This window comes from Moschus berezovskii, chromosome 14, assembly GCF_049115385.1.
Source record: "Moschus berezovskii isolate FMDL1 chromosome 14, NW_MosBer_1.0, whole genome shotgun sequence".
NCBI lineage: Eukaryota > Metazoa > Chordata > Mammalia > Artiodactyla > Moschidae > Moschus > Moschus berezovskii.
In genome coordinates, this window is record NC_142473.1 from 19,366,837 (window position 1) to 19,388,684 (window position 21,848).

Here is a 21,848-nt window from a genome sequence, read left to right on the forward strand (position 1 = left end):
CCTCTCCTCCTCTGAGCCCCAAGGCATGCGGGTCCTCCAGCTGTCTTCCCTAAGTCACGCCAGGAGGTGGAGGCTGGGGACTGCCCCGTTTGCCCTTTATTCTCCCGCGTCACATCTGAATGCATGCAGGGGTCCGGGGTTCCCGCAGAGAAGAGTTCCTTTGGGTAGAAGTCAGGACAGGTAAGAACCCAAGCTCTCAGCCCCTACCCACGTTTTATTGCAAGTGCATGGGCTCCTGGTCAGATAGACCTGGGTTCCAATCCTGCCATCTTTCACAAATGACTTGCCTGAGGTTTTTGAGCCTGTTTCCTTGTCTTTAAAATGGGGCCGACCAGGTTGCTGTGAAGACTGAAGGCAGGAACGCGTGCAGGCCACAACAGCCATCACTGTGGATTAGAGGTGGGCCCCTCGCTCTCCCCGCGCTCACGTTGAGGAAGCTCTTGCCAAGCCTGGGTTAGAGGGGTGGTGGGCTGGGCAGGCAAGAGAGACTTCTGCTAAAAGACACAGGACTAGAGAACAAAGGGCACCCCGTCCTCCCTGACAGTGCTCCCAGGCCACTGTCACCTCGGGACGGCACTGCACCTGGGGACTCTCCCGGCATTTATTCTGAGGCCCCCACCATTTCCACGTGAAAGCTTTCTACTGAAGCACCCCACACGTGCCATGACCCTAAGAAACTAACAAGGCAGCAACATCCGCCACATCCCTCATGGGGTGCGGAGACACATCTGACCCCAGCCCAGACTCAGGGCCCAGGCTGCTCAGGTTAATTCCTGCGTGATGCTGGTCGCTGGCAGGCCCTGAGCCCAGGGACGTCCAAAGGGGACGCTCAAATGCCATCAAAGTGGCCACTATCTCCTGGGCCCACATCCCTGTGTTTCCTCTTTCCGTCCTGTCTGGAGGGGCGGGTGGGGGTGGACGGCAAGCTCCAGTGGCCTGGATGACTCACTTCCTCTTTGGGATCAAGGGCAGGAGTTCCACAAGGAGGGGGTGGTGGTGGAGGGGGTGCAGTGGGGGACCAGAGGCCTCTGGAAGCAAAACAGCAAGTGAGGCCGCCTCCGGGAGTAAAACGAGATGAAATTCAACCCACAATGACTGAGCACCGGGTACATAAGTTCCCAGGGAAAGAAAAGAGCAAATGAGAGGGAAAGAACTGCTTTTTATTTTATTTTTAACACATTTATTATATACAATATTAAGGCACACATTTAAGCAGCAAAGGATAGGAAAATCTTTGGCTGACCAACAGGATCAATATTTGCTGTGGGGCACACACTGTCTTCCTGAATTTCCCTGCTCTGTACACAGACCCATCCAGCCGTTGCAGCTCTGGGCTCCCCGCCCCCCCGGGACAGACCAGCCATACGAAGATGCCAGAATGTTACAACAGAGTCTGCTGGAGAGAACACGGCACACGCCACCAGGCATGGTGAGGGCACACGCACCAGGCAGGAAGCGGGGTGGCACCCAGGCCAGCGGAGTTCTGGCCGAGGTGGGTGTCCCACCCACCCTGCCTCACACAGTGTCCCAGATTCCACTCTGCAAAAGGGGGAAAACGCCTTAAGCCAAAGAAAACCACTATGGGTCAGTCTGTTTATATCCTGGTTTGTAATAAATACTTACAGGTGTCTCTGTGTGAACAGAATTCTAGGTAAACCACAAGGAAACACACCACTGGGCACCAGAACTCCAGGAGCTGATACGAGAGAATGCTGTATATGGACTCCACTATACTGAAAACAATAATTGTGTGAAGAAGCAAAGTTTCACGACAAAGAAACACCCCGGTTTCAGCCTAATATGACAATAACATGCACTTAAGTCTAACACGGTTTTACGGAATTCTGACTGGAGGCAGATAGATGCTCATGAATGTGTGCTTACATCCGTGTGTACGCAGAGATGTGAACACGTACAAGGCGTGACAAGAGAGCAGCTTTTTTTAAAAAAATCCATTGGAAGTTACATGTCCTTCCTTTGAAGTGGTCACTCAGAAAGGAGTCCAAAGATGCAGCATCCCCAGGAACATTTTAGGGACTTTTTTTTAGAGAAAGAGCTAAAAGGATATGACTTACCTTCATCACCCATCTTTACTATCCAACTGAGTCAATGACTTGGGTTTATTTCCAAACTTAGACCCATCCTCAAAGGATGATGATCCCTCATCTCTAAGGATAACCAGAGGAACATGCCAGGCCCCCAAATCCATCCTAACAGAGGTGTTTACAGAATGTTTCTACTTGGATAGCATCGCAGTCATCAGCAAGAGTCTCACAAAGTAGGGTGAGATGAAACACTTGGATCTTCTGGATATTAACAAAAGAAACTCGACATACAATCTTAGAGCCACATCTCATATGTATGCACTGACAATATATACAGGTCTTTTTTTTTTAATGCATGTCTTTAGATGCCTTTAAATTACCAAACAAGAAAAGGGGGTACTGCTTAAAAGCGAGAGGAAAAAACAACTGCATATTAGGTCCACAAGAAATCCATTGACTGAAGTGCTAACCGTTGCATGCTCCCAGCTGATCAGCTTCTGGTAACTTCATAATGACTCTGCCCATCTTCCATGGAGCCACACACAAGGGGCACCCACTGAACAACCCTAGTGTTGAATGAAGAGATTCTAAACACACTGACTAATTAGCAAAAAAAAACAAAAAACCAAAACAGAAGAAGAGAAAAACCAACATTTGTAAAGCATACACTGCAGCTGGTCAGGCTTGGGGATAAGCGGGCAGTTGTGGGCAGGACATTCTGTGTTAACGGACACTCTGTGTTAAAGGCCACGGTCCTCCCTGGCTCAGGAAGCCTGTAAGATCACGGGGAGCACACAGAAGCATGCCCACTGGCGCCAGGGCACACACGCTGGCTGCAGGACTTTGTTTTGGAGCACACACCTCTCTGTGCACGTGAGCTCTCTGCCTCCAAACCTTGCAACCTGCCACCTAACTCTCGGAACCCTGCCTCTTCTGACGTCTGTGTTTACACCAGGTCTGGGACTCAGGATGCAGTGGGAGGAGTTTCTATTGCCATCAGCCACCGAGGAGGAATGGAGAAGGAAATGGCCACCCCCTCCAGTGTTCTTGCCTGGAGAATCCCATGGACAGAGGAGCCTGGTGGGCTAACAGTCCATGGGGTCGCAAGAGGCAGACATGATTTAGAGACTAAATCAGCAGCACTGCAGAGGACGAAGCAGGAGACATCTCTGTCAGCACTCAGCATCACAAGGTTAAGGCCACGAGACAACAAACAGCAGGGATGGCTGAGTATTCTGCAGGGGGCATTCCAGCATGCCTGGATACCCAACCCAAGTCCTGTGTAGTCAGACGCACACGTGAGTCCCCAAGAGCAAGCTCTGCAAACCTAAAGAGGGAAAGAAGAGCCCCCACTCTCTGCCTCCTGGGAGGGACATGGCAGCCCTGTCCCGCGTGTCCGCTCTGAGCAGGTGCAGCATGACGCTGTGGCTGGCCTCCAGCCCGTGGGAAGCCGAAGACAAGCTGAGAAGAAAACCTCAAGGAAAGGCTCTGCACACACTCGGAAGTCAGTGCAGAAATCAGCGACATCGCCTGCTCCACACAGTCCCGGGCGGCACGTGGAAACTGCCAGCGACACACTCCAGGAGGAGGCAGGGTGACTCCGGCATGTCATCATAACCTAGGACAAGGCCTTGACCCTTCACCCTGAGACAGGGCCCAGGAGCTCACGATCAGACACCACACTGGGATGTTCTGGAGGAGGCCCGGCCTCTGAATTACATGCAAGTAAGAGCTTTATTGGAAGGACTGATGCTAAAGCTGAAACTGCAATACTTTGGCCACCTCATGCGACGAGTTGACTCACTGGAAAAGACTCTGATGCTGGGAAAGGTTGGGGGCAGGAGGAGAAGGGGATGACAGAGAATGAGATGGCTGGATGGCATCACCGACTCTGTGAACATGAGTTTGAGTGAACTCCGGGAGTTGGTGATGGACAGGGAGGCCTGGAGTGCTGTGATTCATGGGGTCGCGGAGAGTCGGACACGAATGAGCGACTGAACTGAACTGACTGAAGAGCTTTATAAAACAGACTTTGTGGCCTAGTGTAACAGTACACAGACTCCCACCTATGGCTGTTTACGGGCAGTGCTTGCAGTTTGGAGGGCCGGGGGGATGAAAAAGGGAGCTGCGTGTGTGTCCGCACGTGCACAGATGCATACAGGGCACGGAGCAGGTCAAGGTGTGACCCCGAAAGACGCTCATCACCCCCAAGTCAGAGGCAGTCCGGCCGGCGTCAAGGCTGTTCTCCCAAACCCTCGGTCCAGAAGCCGGTCTCTCCTGCAGAAAGGACGTGACCTCCCTGAGCCCCTGTTTCCTCCTCTGTGAAATAAGGATATAAACCCGCCCCTGCTCCCGTGTGGTCTGAGGATGCACTGACAGGCAGCCGGTGCTTGCACACAGGTGGCACTAGAAAATGCGGCAAGGATTCTTTTCTGAAAATCCAGTGAGAACACGTGTCATCAACAGCGAGAGCGCACAGTGGGAGTTCAGTATCTGCTTTCTCCTAAAGGCAAGCAAGGCCCTCAGAAATCTACAGAGATGAACAGCAGTGAGGCCCTCGCTGGCCGGAAATCTGCCATAAAAGAAGAGGTTTCAAAGCTGTAAGTCCCTTTTGCTGCAGAGGAGGCAGGTCAGAAGCAAAAAAGGTGGACGGACACTACAGCACAGCAGACGAACGGCGGCGTCTGTGCATTGAGAGTTACCAAGCCTGGCAACTCGGGGGACCACGGAAAGCCAGCGAGCCTCCTGCCTGCGCTGCCAACGAGATGCGCTGGGGCCTAAAGGCAAGGCTCTGGCTTGCACCCATTTCTAGGGGACACAGCTCACATTTGGGGTGGCCCAGGCATGAACAGCAGTGAGGAAAGGACCTCCTATTTCTAGATACTAATTTTTTCCATTCTCAACATTAATCAGGGGTCCAAGAGTCGGCTGCCATCAACTGAGCCTCATCCCTTGTCGAAAATGAAAGAGAAGAGAGATGGGACGGGGAGCCCTTGGCCCCCACCACCCCCACGTGTCCACACTCGCTCCGCCCCTGCACCACCCATGAGGTTTGCTGCACTGGTGGAACCCAGGGCTGCTCGGCCCCCAAAGCTGCTCTGGTTCCTCAAGCTGCACAACCCTCAGTGATGCTTAAAGTGGGGCCACAGAAGGCAACACGCATGACACACAGAGTCCCCCACAGAGCCAGGCTTGAGGTGCATCCCTTCTGCCCACTCTGACCACCAGGCAGCTCTGAGAAGCTCCTGGGCAAAGCCAGAGGTTTCCTTCCCTCCACCCACACTCATCACCCTCTTCTACCCCGTGGATCTGGGGAGGCTTCACCCAGGTTACAGGGCTCCCCACAGGTGGCCCTCGTGGTAAAGAACCCACCTGCCAAGGCAGGAGACATAAGAGACATGGGTTCGATCCCTGGGTGGGGAAGATCCCTGGGAGGAAGGCATGGCAACCCACTCCAGGATTCTTGCCTGAAGAATCCCATGGACAGAGGAGCCTAGTGGGCTACGGTCCACAGGGCTGAAGCGACTTAGCAGGCAGGAAGGCACCCAGGTTACACTCCAAAGACCAACCCTACAAGGAGCTACCCCAGCCAACTTTCTGAAGTGACGTGGTCTTCAGGGCCTCACTTGTGTGGGATGTGAGAAAGTCTCAGATCGTGGGCATGAGGACGCGGGGTGACAGAGATGCCGCTGGCCTGGAGCGAGCAAATTCATCAGGACCCCACAAGGGCATCCGATGGCCTGACTAGCCTCTCTCTGCTGATCCAGCACCTTCCAGGTTTATAAAGAAAACCGACATCTGAGAAGTCAGACGGGAAACCGTACAGCACAGGGAGGAGAGGGCTGCAACCTCACTCATTCCTGGCTCTGTGATCTGGAGGTTCTGTCTTACTTTGGACCTGTTGCTTCAAACTAAACCCTTGAACAACCCAACCACACTGTATCGATACTGGCCTATTAGGTTACGAAGCAAGTCCCCAGCAGGGCAGACCCGACCTGCTGACAGCCACACAATCTGTGTGCTCACCAACTACATCCAGAAGGATTCAAGGGGCTGGCAAAGCAGGGGCCACAAACAGCAGCGAGCAGGACAAGCTGCCAGGGGAGATTCTATATGCCAACAAGTCAAGTGTCCCTCGTTTCCTGGAGTGAAATCCTGAAAGTCCAACCTCAACGGAGCAATGAGGTGGAGATACTGAACTCCACGCAAGAGCCGATGTGAGGGGAGAAAGTTGTGCTGGCAGGAGCTTAATGCAGGAGGTCACAGTGGCCGTGAATCCTCTGTGTCATCGGAGCTGACCAAGTTCACCGTCAGAAAGTCAACTGCTGCAGCCCAACTCCTCCAAGGCGGAGGAAGCTGCCAGGAAGCCACCAAAAGGTTTTGGCCCACTAGCCACTGTGCGTGATGACCGATCAGATGCTTCTCTGGCAAATCCCAGACCGAAGGAACTCTGCCAAGGCTTATTACAAGACGGAAAAAATGAAGGAAAACAGGGTAAAATGAAAGAGAATGCAGTAGAGACAGAGAAGAACTCAGAGAAGTGAGGGGGGATGAACCCCAAGACCAGAAATCTCCCACCCTGCTTAGAATACACTGCTCAGTGCAGAAAAGCCAAGAAGGCCTGAAACCTCCTGAAAATCCAAGCCAAGCAGGCACAGAGGTGGAGATGGCCTTTTAAACCCTCCATCACCCCGGACAGTACTCGTCCCTGCCACACCCACACGCTTCACAGGACACATCATGGAGGGCACAGGTGATATGACATTACGCCAAGGCAGACTGTGAGATTTCTAGGAGGCTCTTCTCAAAAGAAGCTAAGAGGCAAGGAGAATGGGCATATTCCAAGGAAGACCCATGCTCAGGTTTATCTGTTTATAACCAGACCATGGGTGTACACAGACCCTCCCCAAGAGGTACATTTTTCTGTACAATGAAAAAATTTCATTTCCTAGATCTTCTTTGTTTCCAAACCTACATGCATCTTCTCTCTTTCACCATAAGCAGTAAAAATCCACGGCATCCTCTTCATCTTTAGTCATGTAGGTCTCCTGTTTTTGTTTTAACATTTATAAAAAGTATTCTCACTAATCTGAAATCCTTATCTGCTCAAACCGTCCCTGATTTCCCATTTACAACCTTCGGGATCTTTCTTTTTCTTTGCCACATTTCTCGCGCCTCGGTGTCCCGCTGTTAAATTCAACAGGGAGCCCAGGGTTAGATGAGAACTTCCATCATCTCCCCGTCAGGGAACTCAGGCTTGTGGAGTAAGTTGCTGACGCGGCCTTTGTGGTCAGGCGACTTTCCGTGGCCGGGAGAGTTCTCTGCCAAACAGAAGGGACATATCAGCAGCCCGTTCCCCATGAGGACCACAGGCCTTCCCAGCTCTCTCTAAAATGGAACCGCTTCATGTACCACCTGTCACCACTGGAGCACGCAGGTTAAGGCCACAGAGCCCAGCTTTGGCAGACCAAACGTAAATGCCTGGGCCTGGGATTCAGACACAAAGAACACAACCAGGACATGACGGGAGAGGTCCGAGTGGGTGAAGGGGGCATTAGAACTTTGTAGGGGACCTTACCCACCCCGCTGCCCTCCTCTCCTCTAAATTATCAAGTGCCTACAATGAGGCAGGTCTCTCCCCGGTTCCCTGCCTTCTTGGCAAAAGGGCGTCCCAAGAATTACATCTCCCAAAATTGACAACATTATGTGTACTCGTTTATTTTGGAGGATGAATACAGGGAACCCCATTGGAAGAAACAACTCATTTATGCCCAGGAGCCCCCACCTCCTCCAAACGATTCCTGAGCAGAGGTATCCTCACCCCACGACTAGGAACAGTCCAAAGTCAAGTCAGTACTCTTTCCAAGGATATTCCTGGACTCATCGCAAAACTGCTCCGAACCTGTCTTCTCTTAAATGTTTGAAAGCAACTCCTCAGAACTGGCCTGAGTGCTGGGCCAGTTCACCTACCTTAAATCTACCTTCTGCTTCAATCGGGACTGAATCAGTGTCTCCTTCAATCGACACTGAATCCTTGATGAGTAAAAACCCTGAAAGCAACATTTCTGTACCTGATGCTCTTGATGGACCTGGTACCAGCTCTCAAACATACTGGGAGGGGCGGGGGGTGGGGCTAATTCCTTAACATCCCTTGGAGGGTCTGCTTGCACACCTTCTGGGGAAGGGCTAGCTATTAAACATACGCTAAAAGGACAAATGCAATTTCTGTGCTCTTTTAAATGGTAATAAGTTAAGAGTCTCTACACATATTTCAGGGGTTCCCAGGTGGCGCTAGTGGTAAAGAACCTGCACCTGCCAATGCAGGAGACACGAGACTGGGTCAGGAAGATCCCCTGGAGAAGGAAATGCAACCCACTCCTGTATTCTTGCCTGGGGGGAGCCTGGAGGGCTACAGTCCATGGAGTCACAAACAGTCAGACATGACAGAAGCGACTGAGCACGCAAACACACACATTTCAATTCCAGAATAATAAACAGCCTGCAGAGTCTAGGGCATCCCTGGTGGCTCCGATGGTAAAGAATCTGCCTGCACTGCAGAAGACCCAGGTGTGATCCGCGGGTTGGGAAGCTCCCCTGGAGAAGAGAATAGCAACCCACTCCAGGATTCTTGCTTGGAGAATTCCATGGACAGAGGAGCCTGGTGGGCTACAGTGCATGGAATTGCAAAGAGTCAGACACAACTGAGCGACTAACACTTTGCAGAGCCTAAATGCATTAGAGTAACCATACCATAGAAAGTAAAATCACTCAGTCATGTCCAACTCTTTGCGACCCTGTGGACTGTAGCATACCAGGCTCCTCCGTCCATGGGATTATACAATACTGGAGTGGGTTGCCATTTCCTTCTCCAGCCATACCATAAGATAACCCGTAAGTGAGAGTAGGCTGGTAGCCCGGCTCCCTCCCCAGCTCAATAGAATCACCTTGCCCCCACACCCCCACCCCCGACAGGACAGGGAGCTCTATGGGGCGTGAGAGAAGGTGGAGACCTCGTACCCAGTTTCTCTGCTGTGCTCTTGGCCGCTGGGTGCTTCAGCACGGGGCTGTTGGAAGGGGTCCCGCTGAGCCTGCTGCGCGTAGGCAGGGAGGCCACGCCGGGCCAGAAGAGCTCGGCGCTCTTGTCGGTCTGCGTGCTGCTGTCCTTGCTGCCCGTCTTGGCGTGGGCGCTGCCAGCTGGCGGTGCTGGGGGCGGCAGCGTGGCGGCGGAGGGGGCGGGCGCCGGGTCGTGGTGCTGCTTCCCCAGCAGCAGCCCTGCGGGTGGAAGGACAGCTTCTTCAGTGCCGCCCCTCAAGAAGCAAGGCCCGTCGGCTGGGCAGGCGTACAGACACCAGCCAAGAGAACGGGCGTTTGTACGAGGCTGGGGAGCGGTGAACTGGGAGATCAGGACTGACGCACACACACCACCTCGGTGGCACGAGTGGTCAAGAATCCACCTGCCAGTGCAGGCGATGCAGGAGACTTGGGTTCGATCCCTGGGTCGGGAAGACCCCCTGGAGGAGGGCATGGCTACCCACTCCAGTATTCTTGCCTGGAGAATCTCATGGACAGAGGAGCCTAGCGGTCTACAAAGAATCAGACACGACTGAGCTTACACACGTGTGTAAAAGAGGCGGCTAGTGGAAACCTGCTGTTTAGCACAGGGAGCCCAGCTCCACGCTCTGTGGATGGGACGGGGGTCACAGTAGGAGGGGGGGGGTCCAAGGTGGAGGGACTACATGTGTATGGATGGCTGATTCACTGTCCTATAGAGCAGAAACTAACACAACATTATAACGCAATTATGTTGCCAACAAAGGTCCAAGTCAAGGCTATGGTTTTTCCCGTGGTCATGTATGGATATGAGAGTTGGACTGTGAAGAAAGCTGATCGCAGAAGAATTGATGCTTTTGAACTGTGGTGCTGGACAAGACTCCTGAGCACCCTTTGAACTGCAAGGAGATCCAACCAGTCAATCCTAAGGGAGATCAGTCCTGGGTGTTCATTGGAAGGACTGATGTTGAAGCTGAAACTCCAATACTTTGGCCACCTGATGCAAAGAGTTGACTCACTGGAAAAGACCCTGATGCTGGGAAAGATTGAAGGTGGAAGGAGAAGGGGACGACAGAGGATGAGACGGTTGGATGGCATCACCGAATCGATGGACATGAGTTTGAGTAAACTCTGGGAACTGGTGATGGACAGGGAGACCTGGCGTGCTGCAGTCCATGGGGTTGCAAACAGTCAGACATGACTGAGTGACCGACCTGAATTGAATACCCCAGTTAAAAACCAAAAACAAAAAACCTAGCGTGGGGCAGGGGAGGAGCTGTCACATAAACCGGTTATAATATAACACGACAAATGATAGGATACTACTACTCTCAGGATGCTATGGAAAGTAGGGAGAAGAGATGCCTTATAGGCAGAGTGTCGAGGGTTGGGGGCAGTGCTGCAAGGCTTTCTGGAGACAATGCTTTCTTTCCGTATGCAGCCCAGGAGGGCTAGTCCTGAGCAGTGGCGGCGTGTCTAAGAAAACCTAAAGGCTTCTCTGCTCCTAGACACAGCCCTGTTGGCCTGCTGCTCTGCTTAACAGGCCCCAACTCCACTCCTCTCTGGGTAATGAATTGTCTCCCCAGGCCCTGGGTCGAAACAAACATGCCTCCTGGTCATGGCAACAGAGTTGTGTACAATATTCCCCAGAGAGCTTCTTGTGATGAAGAGCCATGTCCTCCAAGAGGCAGGAAGGCAGCTGGGTTCCTGGGGAGGGCAGCTTAGCCCTCTCCTCCCCACCGGTCCCAAGACCAAAGCGTCCGGGGTGGGAAGAGGGCAGCAGGCTGGGCAAAAGGGAGGCGTGATGTGCCCTGTTTCCTCAGTCTTTCTGCAAGCTGGACAGCACGGCAACTGTTCTTATAGTGAAATACGGCCCTCGTTCAGAAAACTGCCAGCACTCCACACCAGCCTACAGAAAGTGCAGCAAGCACAGTTGAGTGTCTGTTCATTTAACGAGGCTCACACAGTCTCCTTGCTGGGCTATTTCAGGGTGCCCATTCAAAACGCAACACAGCTCAACCCAGTCTGCCTACAGCGATGCTTCTCAACATGTTCACACACACATCAAATACCTGGATATAGTCATGGTGAAGATTCAAGTCAGCGGGGGACCTTGAGCTTCTGTTTCTCTAATAAGCTCCCAGGCGATGCTGGTGGTGCTGGCCCACAGACCACACCTTGAGGAGCAAGAAGCCTTGACCAGGTGCTTCCAAGACATCATCACACTTCATATGGAGGTAGGTACTGTTGCTATCCTTTGTTTCATAGAAAAGGAAATGGCCGCCTAGAGAAATTAGAGTCTCACAGCTAAGAAGTAGCAGAAATGGCGTTTGAAGCCAGAGGTGCCTGCCGTGAAGTTCACCTTGTGTCCTTTTCTGCCTCATCACCCTACCCCTGCATGGAGAGCCAAAGTCTGGCAAGGATATTCCTGTGCAACTAAGTCACTGGCCAGTCATCTCACCTGGGAGCCCCTGAGACATCAGACAGGAATCCGCCTCCTTCCAGAGCCCCTCAGACAAGAGACAGTGGAAACGCTGTGGGGCCTGTGCAGGAGGTCTGTGGGAATTGAACGTGTGCCTCCGTCTGCAGTGGGCGGGCTCCACTCTGTCTTGTGACACATGGACACTGATCACAGTAACGAGGGGGAATGCGAGTGTGGAGGACACAGGAGCTCTTGCTGCAGCCAGGTCCTCCGCTCCCAGGCCTGGCTGACACATCAAATGCTAGCAGTACGGGCACAGCCCCCAGGAAAATGCCTGCCTGGCTGGATGTCACAGACGGGCCTCTGCCAGAGAGGTTCCTATGGGAGCGGAGCACATGCCGAGTCCCCTACCAAGTCCACCTGGGCACCACTGCTGAGGCTCTCTAAATGGGGAGGGGAGCTAAGAGTCCCTGCGAGGGTCTTTGAAGATCCCAGCTGCTGTGCACATGCCTCCTCTTTGAAGTGCATTTTCTTGGAGGGCAGGGGCTACAGAAGTAACCCATGGGGGGACTTCAAACGGAGACAGTGGGTGGGTGCCTTTGATTCCCCCCAAGTCTGTCAGCTTCCTCCTAGAAGCTCTTATCCCCTTTGACACAAAGCAGCCAGGCTCCTCCACTGTCCTGGGCTGACAAAAACAGGCTCTCGGCTCCACAGATAAACAAAACACACTCTGACCCAGGGAAATGCATCAAAGAAGGGCCAGGCCCCTGGGGCTGCAGACTGCCAGGGACAAGAGCGGAGGACGTGTGACCGGGAGTGCTGCCTATCTCATCCTCTCTGACTCAGCAAGCTGGGCCACTGGTCCCCATCACCCCAGGAAACCAGTCCATGGCTAAGACTGCATTTGCAGAATGCTCTTCCAAACTCTGCCTGTGCAACAACAACCCAACGAAAGAGCACCAGCAGCCCCTTATACGAGAGCACTGCTTGCAAAACGCTTTCTCTCCATTATCTTATTTTGTCCTTGCAATGACCCCATGGGGTACAGCAGGGAAGACACCCCCAGACACCACCCAGCTTTTCTAGACACAGAAGCAGAGGTGGAGCAGTCCTACCACTGGTCTGGGGCAGAACCAAGTTCAGAGGCCTGAAGTCTCTAAGTTTTGTTCCTACTAAAAATTTTTATACTGTGAGACACCTTAACTTTCAATACTAATGATTATGATGTGAGTCAACTCATGGCTAACAGTGACTCCGGTGGGGTGGCCTTTGCTTCCACCACCAAAGTATGATGCACTATCCTTCCCACGCCTCCACTGGAGACTCCTGGACACTCACAGGCAGGTCTGGCTCAGTCTCTTGTGGGGTCACTGCTCCTTTCTCCTGGCTCCTGGTGCACAAAAGGTTCTGATGGTGCCCTCCAAGAGTCTGTTCCCCCATTCCTGTGGAAGTTCTGTAATCAAATCCCACTGGCCTTCAAAGTCAAATTCCCTGGGGGTTCTCAGTCCCTTTGCCAGATCCCAGGTTGAGAAATATGGTGTGGGTCCCAGAACTTTCCCAGCAGTGCGAGAACTTCTTTGGTATAACTGTTCTCCAGTTTGTGGGTTGTCTGCTCAGTGGATCTACGGTGGGGCTCACACCCCACAGCTCCCAGATCTGCTGCAGCTAGAGCCCCTGTCCCTGTGACAGGCAACCGGTGACCCATGCCCCACCCATTACAGCAAGACTCAGATTCCCCCACAGCCAGTCCCTCCCATCAGGAAGCTTCCACAAGGATAAGAGAAGCTTCTTATCCTTATCCATTAGAGGGCAGACAGAATGGAAACCACAGTCACAGAAAACTAATCAAACTGATCACGTGGATCACAGCCTTCTTTTAACTCAATGAAACTATGAGCCATGCTGTGTAGGGTCAGCCAAGACCGACAGGTCATGGTGGAGAGTTCTGACAAAACATGGTCCACTTGAGAGTGAATGGCAAACCACTTCAGTATTCTTCAGAATAATACTGAGAAGAACCATATGAACAGGATGACAGGGCAAAAAGATATGACACTGAAAGATAAACTCCCCAGGTCAGTAGGTGCCCAGTGTGCTACTGGAGAAGACTGGAGAAATAGCTCCAGAAAGAATGAAGAGGCTGAGCCAAAGCGGAAACAATATCCAGTTGTGGATGTGACTGGTGGTGGAAGCAAAGTCCTATGCTGTAAAGAGCAATATTGCATAGAAACCTGGAATGTTAAGTCCATGAATCAAGGTAAACTGGAAGTGGTAAAACAGGAGATGGCAACAGTGAATATCGACATTTTAGGAATCAGTAAACTTTGAGTGAACTCCGGGAGCTGGTGATGGATAGGGAGGCCTGGCGTGCTGTGATTCATGGGGTCGCAAAGAGTCGGACACGACTGAGCGACTGAACTGAACTGAAACTAAAAAGGACCGGAATGGGTGAATTTAATTCAGATTACCATTACATCTGCTCTGTGGCAAGAATCCCTTAGTAGAGATGGAATAGCCCTCAACAAGAGTCCGAAAGGCAGTACTTGGGTGCAATCTCAAAAATGAGATTTTTTTAATTCATTTCCAAGGCAAGCCACTCAATATCACAGTAATCCAAGTCTATGTCCCAACCACAAATGCCAAAGAAGCTGAAGTTGAACAGTTCTATAAGGACCTACAAGAACTTCTAGAACTAACACCAAAAAAGATGTCCTTTTCATCACAGGGGACTGGAATGCAAAAGTAGGAAGTCAAGAGACACCTAGAGTAACAGGCAACTTTGGCCTTGGAGTACAAAATGAACCAGGGCAAAGGCTAACAGAGTTTTGTCAAGACAATGCACTGCTCATAGCAAACACCCTCTTCCAACAACACAAGAGGTGACTCTACACATGGCCATTATCAGATGGTCAATAACAAAATGAGATTGATTATATTCTTTGCAGACAAAGATGGAGAAGCTCTATACAGTCAGCAAAAACAAGACTGGGAGCTGACTCTGGCTCAGATCATGAACTCCCTGTTGTCAAATCAGACTTAAATTGAAAAAAGAAGGGAACACCACTAAACCATTCAGGTATGACCTAAATCAAATCCTTTACAGTTATACAGTGGAAGTGACAAATAGATTCAAGGGATATGATCTGATAGATAAGAGTGCCTTAAGAACTATTGACAGGGGTTTGTAACACCGTACAGGAGAAGGTGATCAAAACCAAGTCCAAGAAGGAGAAAGGCAAAATGGTTGTCTGAGGAGGCCTTACCAATAGCTGAGAATAGAAGAGAAGCTAAAGGCAATGGAGAAAAGGAAAGATATACCCATTTGAATGCAGAGGTCCAAAGACTAGCAAGGAGAGATAAGAAAGTCTTTTTCAGTGATCAATGCAAAGAAATAGAGGAAAACAATAGAATGGGAAAGACCAGAGATCTCCCCAAGAAAATTAGAGATGGCAAGGGAACATTTCATGCAAAGATGGGCACAATAAATGATAGAAACAGTATGGACTTAACAGAAGCAGAAGATATTAAGAAGAGGTAGCAAGAATACACAGAAGAACTATACAAAAAAGATCTTCATGACCCAAATAACCACAATGGTGTGACCACTCACCTAGAGCCAGACATCTTAGAGTGCCAAGTCAAGTGGGCCTCAGGAAGAATCAAGATGAATAAAGCTGGTGGAGGTGATGGAATTCCAGGTGAGCTACTTCAAATCCTAAAAGATGATGCTGTGGAAGTGCTACACTCAATATGCCAGCAAATATGGAAAACTCAGCAGTGGCTACAGGACTGGTAAAAGTCAGTTTTCATTCCAATCCCAAAGAAAGGCAAGAATGTTCAAACTACCGCACAATTGCACTCATCTCACACACTAGCAAAGCAACACTCAAAATCCTCAAAGCTAGGTTTTAATAGTACACAAACGAAGAACTTCCAGATGTTCAAGTTGGATTTAGAAAAGGCAGAGGAACCAGAGATCAAATTGCCAACATCCGTTGGATCATTGAAAAAGCAAGAGAATTCCAGAAAAACATCTACTTATGCTTCATTGACTACTTTAGTCAAAGACTACAGCCTTTGACTGTGTGGATTACAGCAAACTGTGGAAAATTCTTCAAGAGATGGGAATACCAGACCACCTGACCTGCCTCCTGAGAAATCTGTATGCAGTTCAAGAAGCAAGTTAGAACCTACCACGGAACAACAGACTGGTTCCAAATTGGGAAAGGAGTATCTCAAGGCTGTATATTGTCACCCTGGTTATTTAACTTACATGCAGAGTACATCATGAGAAATGCCGGGCTGGATAAAGCACAAGCTGGAACCAAGACTGCCGGGAGAAATATCAATAACCTCAGATATGCAGATGACACCACTCTTATGGCAGAAAGCGAAGAGGAACTGAAGAGCCTCTTGATGAAAGTGAAAGAGGAGAGTGAAAAAGTTGGCTTAGAGCTCAACATTCAGAAAACTAAGATCTTGGCATCCAATCCCATCACTTCATGGCAAATAGATGGGGAAACAAAGGAAATAGTGACAGACTTTATTTTTTGGGGCTCCAAAATCACTGCAGATGGTGACTGCAGCCATGAAATTAAAAGAAGCTTGCTCCTTGGAAGAAAAGCTATGACCAACCTCAGTTCAGTTCAGTCACTCAGTCGTGTCCGACTCTTTGCGACCCCATGAATCACAGCACGCCAGGCCTCCCTGTCCATCACCAACTCCCAGAGTTCACTCAAACTCATGTCCATCGAGTCGGTGATGCCATCCAGCCATCTCATTCTCTGTCGTCCCCTTCTCCTCCTGCCCCCAATCCTTCCCAGCATCAGAATCTTTTCCAGTGAGTCAACTCGTCGCATGAGGTGGCTAGACTGAATATTAAAAAGCAAAGACACTGCTGTGCCAACAAAATTCCATGTAGTCAAAGATCTGGTTTTCCAGTAGTCATGTATGGATGTCAGAGTTGGACTATAAAGAAAGCTGAGTGCTGAAGGATTGATGCTTTTGAACTGTGGTGTCGGAGAAGACTCCTGAGAGTCCCTTGGACTACAAGGAGATCAAACCAGTCTATCCTAAAGGAAAGCATCTTGAATACTCATTGGAAGGACTGATGCTGAAGCTGAAGCCCCAATACTTTAGCCACCTGATGGGAAAGTCTTTTCATTAGAAAAGACTCTGATGCTGGGAAAGACTGATGGCAAGAGGAGAAGGGGAGGACAGAAAATGAGATGGTTGGATGGTATCACCGAGTTGATGGACATGAGTTTGAGCCAAGTTCTGGGAGATGGTGAAGGACTGGGAAACCTGGTGTGCTACAGTCCATGGGGGTCACAAAGAGTCGCACACAACTGAGCGACGGAACCGAACTTTACATGTGAGTAAACTGAGACTTGGAGATACTCAAAATTCCTACTTTCACAAGGGGGTTTGAACTCCATCGGCCAGCTGAGGTGCCTCAGTGTTTGTGTGACTCCTGCTCTTCAGACTCTCACATGAGTTGAGGGGCTCACCTGTGAGGGGATGGGGCTTGCCTGGGGGAGAGTGGGGCTCACTTATGGAGCGAGGGCCTTGCCTGAGGGGGTGGGGCTCTCTGCAGAGGGGCAAGGCTTGCTTGTGGGAGAGGCGGGGCTTGCTGAGGTGGTGGGGCTCTCTGCAGAGGGGAAGGGCTTACTTGGGGAGGGGCGGGGCTTGTTGAGAGCGTGGGTCTCACCTATGCTCCCCTTCCAGGTCTTCTCCTCCTTTCTCTCCTCAGCCAACTGGCTGCTGGTGAGCGAGGTCTGGCGGGAGTGAGTTCCGGTGGCTGCTGCAATGGATGGCACAGAGCGGGCGGGTCTCAGGCTGGAGGAGTCTGTCTTCCCGGCATCTTTACGGGATCGCTGCTGGAGGACCTTAATCATGGCGTCCTTTTCTATGATTTTAGCATGGAGATTTTTAATACTGTGTAAGAAAACAAAACAGTCATGATCAAAATCCATGGAATGACAGGGATATTTATATTTCTCTCAGGACCCCACAGATTTTAACTATAATTCCAAGGACAGAGTTAACTGCAGCCTAAGTCTTCAGTTATAATCTCTAATTGTAGAAGACTGATCTTTTGTAGTACCTGAAAAGGGGGCACCTTCTCTGGCCCCTCAGGAGGCTCTGGGACCCAGAGGACACACAGTTTGAGTGCGTGTGGCCACCTGGCAGGACCTCCTGGACTGAAGTGTGTCTAGGAGCCTGGCAGTGGGAACTATGGGGAAACACACACAAACTCAAGCCTCACAAAGGGTGGGCTGCTCAAGAGAGTCAATTTGCCTATTTTCTGAGGGGGGGATGGACAAGTTTTCTGTGAGATGATGATGTTTTCCTCCCTGAAGGTCAAAGATGAGAATCAGGAGACATGTGAGTTCTTTTTCACAACCTAAGTAGTGACTTGCTGAGCTTATCAACGACTCAGCCACACAGTCCTATTTTCACATCTGCAGAATGAGAAGCTCATCTTCCCAGGGCTCGATGGGGAGGGCTAGGGGTGGGTGGCAGGCTAGCTCTGCAATGTCACAAAGCCTGCTGGAGGAATTTATGTCTACTTCCGGAGAAAAACACATTAGCTACATATGTTCTTTATTACTGGCTGGAATATATAAATATTGGCTCAAAAATGCTGAGACTCTGGCATATGATGTTTCCCTCTGTCCAGGTGATAATGTCAAGCAGGCTGTAGAGACAGACACCCAGAAAACACATGGGCTTCTAAATTCTTGTTATTAGCCTCCACCTAAATATCTGCATCTGACATGAAATTAGCTCCCAGAGACCTCGGGCTCCAGGCCCCTTGTTAATAGGACTCTTTCCTGGGAATGCGGACTTGGAGGGCTCAAGCTTAATGCTGTCTAGAACGGGAAAGGTCTGGAGACGAGTGCACACAGTGGGCTGGTGGCCCCACCAGGCTCGTGAGGTGGGTGGCAGGCATGGGGCCTGGGGGCTGGGCACAGCTGTCCCTTACGTGTACTCCATGTCCTGACACCGCCTGGTGGCCTGCACCACCTCCTCCTCCTCCTGCCAGATGTGGGCCTCCAGTGAGCTCTCGCCGTAACTGCCATTCCTCGAGTGGTTGACGATCGTAGTGTCCCTGGCAACACAGGACACACACACAGATTGATGTCAGTCAGTTCTCTCCCTGAATCGCTAGAACGAAGCTAGTATCTGAGGAAAATAAAATTCAAAGTTCCAAATTCCCTGCCCCTTCTACCAACGATCCTGAATCATAAGTGACGTGTTGCGCGCTGAATACGGACACTGTACACTTACGGGTTTAAGGGCCAGTGTCTCCTAACACTGGACACTGGATAGTATCAGGCCAGTTAGTGTGTTCATGCTGTGCTCTTTCACACTTCTCCTTTCTTACTGTCTCAATCAGCGTTCAGGTATTATTCTGTTTCTCCCCCATTTAGGAGCCATCTCAGTGTTTTACAGTACATGGGGACTCAGCAAGGCCCCGGCTGGATTCCCCTCCACGCTTGCATTCGGCGCACTTCTCCCGTGAGCCCCTGCCTATAATTCAGGTCTGTTCAGTGCGACAACTGTGCTGGGCAGCAGGACACAAAAATGAAGAAGACACACCCCGTGTCCTGGGAAAAGTCCAGTCGAGGGGGTGGAGTGAGAGGAGAGACAGAGGGAGAGCGCAAAGCAGTGCAGCTGGCAGCAGATGCCTGGCTGAAAACAACCGGTCAAAGGGGCTGCTCCCCTGTCACTGGTTCTGTCAATATAATTACTCCTAATAGGGCTTCCCCAGTGCCTCAGACGGTAAAGAATCTGCCTGCAATGCATGAGACCTGGGTTCGATCCCTGGGTCAGGAAGATCCCCTGGAGGAGGGCATGGCAACCCACTCCAGTATTCTCGCCTGGAGAATTCCACGCACAGAGGAACCTGGCAGGCGCGGTCCATGGGGTCACAAAGAGTCGGACACAACCAACACTTTCTCTTTCAATGATGAAATGTGAAGACAAGATAACTGTGTCACCTAAGTCAGTGGTACTTAACCTTTCTGGCACTAGGGACGGGTTTTGTGGAAGACGATTTGTCCACAGGGGTGGGGTGGGGTGGGAGAGGGTGGATGATTCAGGCGATGATGCAAGCGATGGGGAGTGACAGACAGATGAAGGAGCTTCAGTCGCTTGGTCGCTCCTAACAGGCCATGGTACTGGTTCTAGGCCTGGGGGTTGGGGACCCCTGAATTCTAAGAGATCTAAGCATGTCTGAGGCCAAAAGGCACAATCTTAAACTAGGAAGTGAATCTTTAGTAAGAAGTGATCCAGCTTCACATTCCTTTAACTGCACATTACAGTGTTAAAATCTTAAAGCTCTTTTCTAGAACACCTAAAAGTAGCGAAAAGAGGGGCCTTCTTGCATGTGTCCATGAGGGAGTGTTTCATCATGCCCGGACCTGGGTGAAGCATATTACCCGCGGTATCTCATGTAGCTCTCTCAGGAACTTGGGCAGTAAGCATTATTATCCTCATTTTACAGATGAACAAATGAGTGCGTTTGTAAGAGCACCCAGTTAGTGAAGGCAGATGGATTCAAATCCAGATATCTCTTACTCCAAAGTCCATGCTCTTAACCATCACTTCACACTCCTGAGTGTCCCGTGTCTTTATGAACAAGGCCTCAGCAAAGGCTCACGAATGATAAGATAAACCAACGAAGAGGGCACACGTGAGAATGCAGCCAAGTGCACACTGACTAAAACAAATCAGAACGCCTAACAACACAGGGAGCCAGCAGAGAGCTTTAAACATGCTGACACAACTATAAACTCACTCCATGGTGCTCAGAACTCATCAATACAGGGAACTAGAGCCAGAAACATTTTCAACTGATTTATGTTTAGAGAATTTACTGGAGACAGATTTAAAAATTCATATTTATATTATCAAGGACAGCAGGTACAACTAGATGAAAACAACTTAGAAGGTATACACACACAACTCTCAACAAAATATTACATTGCTTTGAAATATTTAGAAAGTTTCAAAACTTCCCCACCCACACAAAACAGCCTAGCCTCTCAAACTTCTGACTATTGGTGCCAAAAATGCATCAAGATGGCAAACTCAGTTGGTACACAAACATCACACTGCCTATAAACATGAAGTATGCAGCAGTGGCTGCAAACTCACTAAGCTAATGGCTGGGAATAGCCATTTTTTGCCAGTTCTTACATAGCCATTTAGCATCTCAGCAATAAGAGCTGAGAATTTTGACCTTTCTCAAAAATTCTTCATTTTCCCTTTCTCCCTTTTTGTTAACAGCAAAGTCATGCTAAACTACAGAGGTTTTCTTTGAAAAGAACAGTAAGATAGGAGCTACAAATATGACCTCCTCTAAACTGACTCTTCCCAAGACTGGGGGAAGCAGTGGTCAGTAGAAGGGAGGGAAGTTTCCCACGGAATTGTTAGATGCTCAGTAATGACATGTGGAAGCAAAAAAAGGGGAAGGGAGGGACAGTGGAAAGCGTCCCCATCCACCTACGAATCCATCCATCCATCCATCCACCTACGAATCCACCCACCCATCCATCCATCCACCTACGAATCCACCCACCCATCCATCCATCCACCCACCTACGAGTCCATCCATCCACCCACCTACGAGTCCATCCATCCATCCGCCTACGAGTCTATCCATCCATCCATCCACCTACGAGTCCATCCACCCACCCATCCATCCATCCACCTATGAATCCATCCATTCATCCATCCATCCCAGACTTTAAACAGAGCTAAGGAGGAGACAACAAGGCTGGTTGTCTGAGAGCAAGAAGCCTTTCCCCTGCTCGAAGGACGACAGATGGCCAAGGCTGGGCCTAACAGAGTGGGATGGGCTGACTGCGGGCTCTGGCTGGTTCGACTCACAACACTCCTCCACCCCCGTCCTGTGCCCACTGAGCAGTCTCATGCCTCAGACCTGTTCCATCCCCTACTGACTTTACATTCCAGTCCCATTTGTCTCCAGAACCCCTCTTTTTTTTTTTTTTGGATTGCTGTTTAGTTGCTAAGTCCCGTCCAACTCTTTCACGACATCATGGACTATAGCCCACCAGGCTCCTCTACCCATGAGATTTCCCAGGCAGGGATACTGGAGTGGGTTGCCATTTCTTTCTCCAGGGGATCTTCCTGACCCAGGGATCAAACCTGAGTTTCCTGCATTGACAGGTGGATTCTGAGCTATCAGGGAAACCCTCCTGGGGATCCCAAGCGTGCATCTAATCTGATAAATCAGGAGTTGAGACAACAGTGACCCATAACAGCCTCGGGTCATGCTTCCAAGGTAGCACTCTTGGGGT

General features: G+C 50.5%; 1 protein-coding gene across 9 annotated transcripts in view; it reads right to left on the minus strand.

The window, feature by feature from the left end:
* Positions 1 to 1,139: 1,139 nt before the first annotated feature.
* Positions 1,140 to 21,848, minus strand: part of AMOTL1 (angiomotin like 1) — a 199,993-nt gene continuing 179,284 nt past the window's right edge. For all 9 annotated transcript variants that reach the window (XM_055422933.2, XM_088842902.1, XM_055422929.2 and 6 more), the window contains 4 exons: positions 18,506 to 18,631; positions 17,228 to 17,454; positions 9,063 to 9,317; positions 1,140 to 7,366 (listed from right to left, as the gene is read on the minus strand). In XM_055422933.2, the coding sequence (XP_055278908.1) occupies positions 7,260 to 7,366; positions 9,063 to 9,317; positions 17,228 to 17,454; positions 18,506 to 18,631 (715 nt within the window). In that variant the 3' untranslated portion in view covers positions 1,140 to 7,259. The remainder of the gene's footprint in view (positions 7,367 to 9,062; positions 9,318 to 17,227; positions 17,455 to 18,505; positions 18,632 to 21,848) is intronic.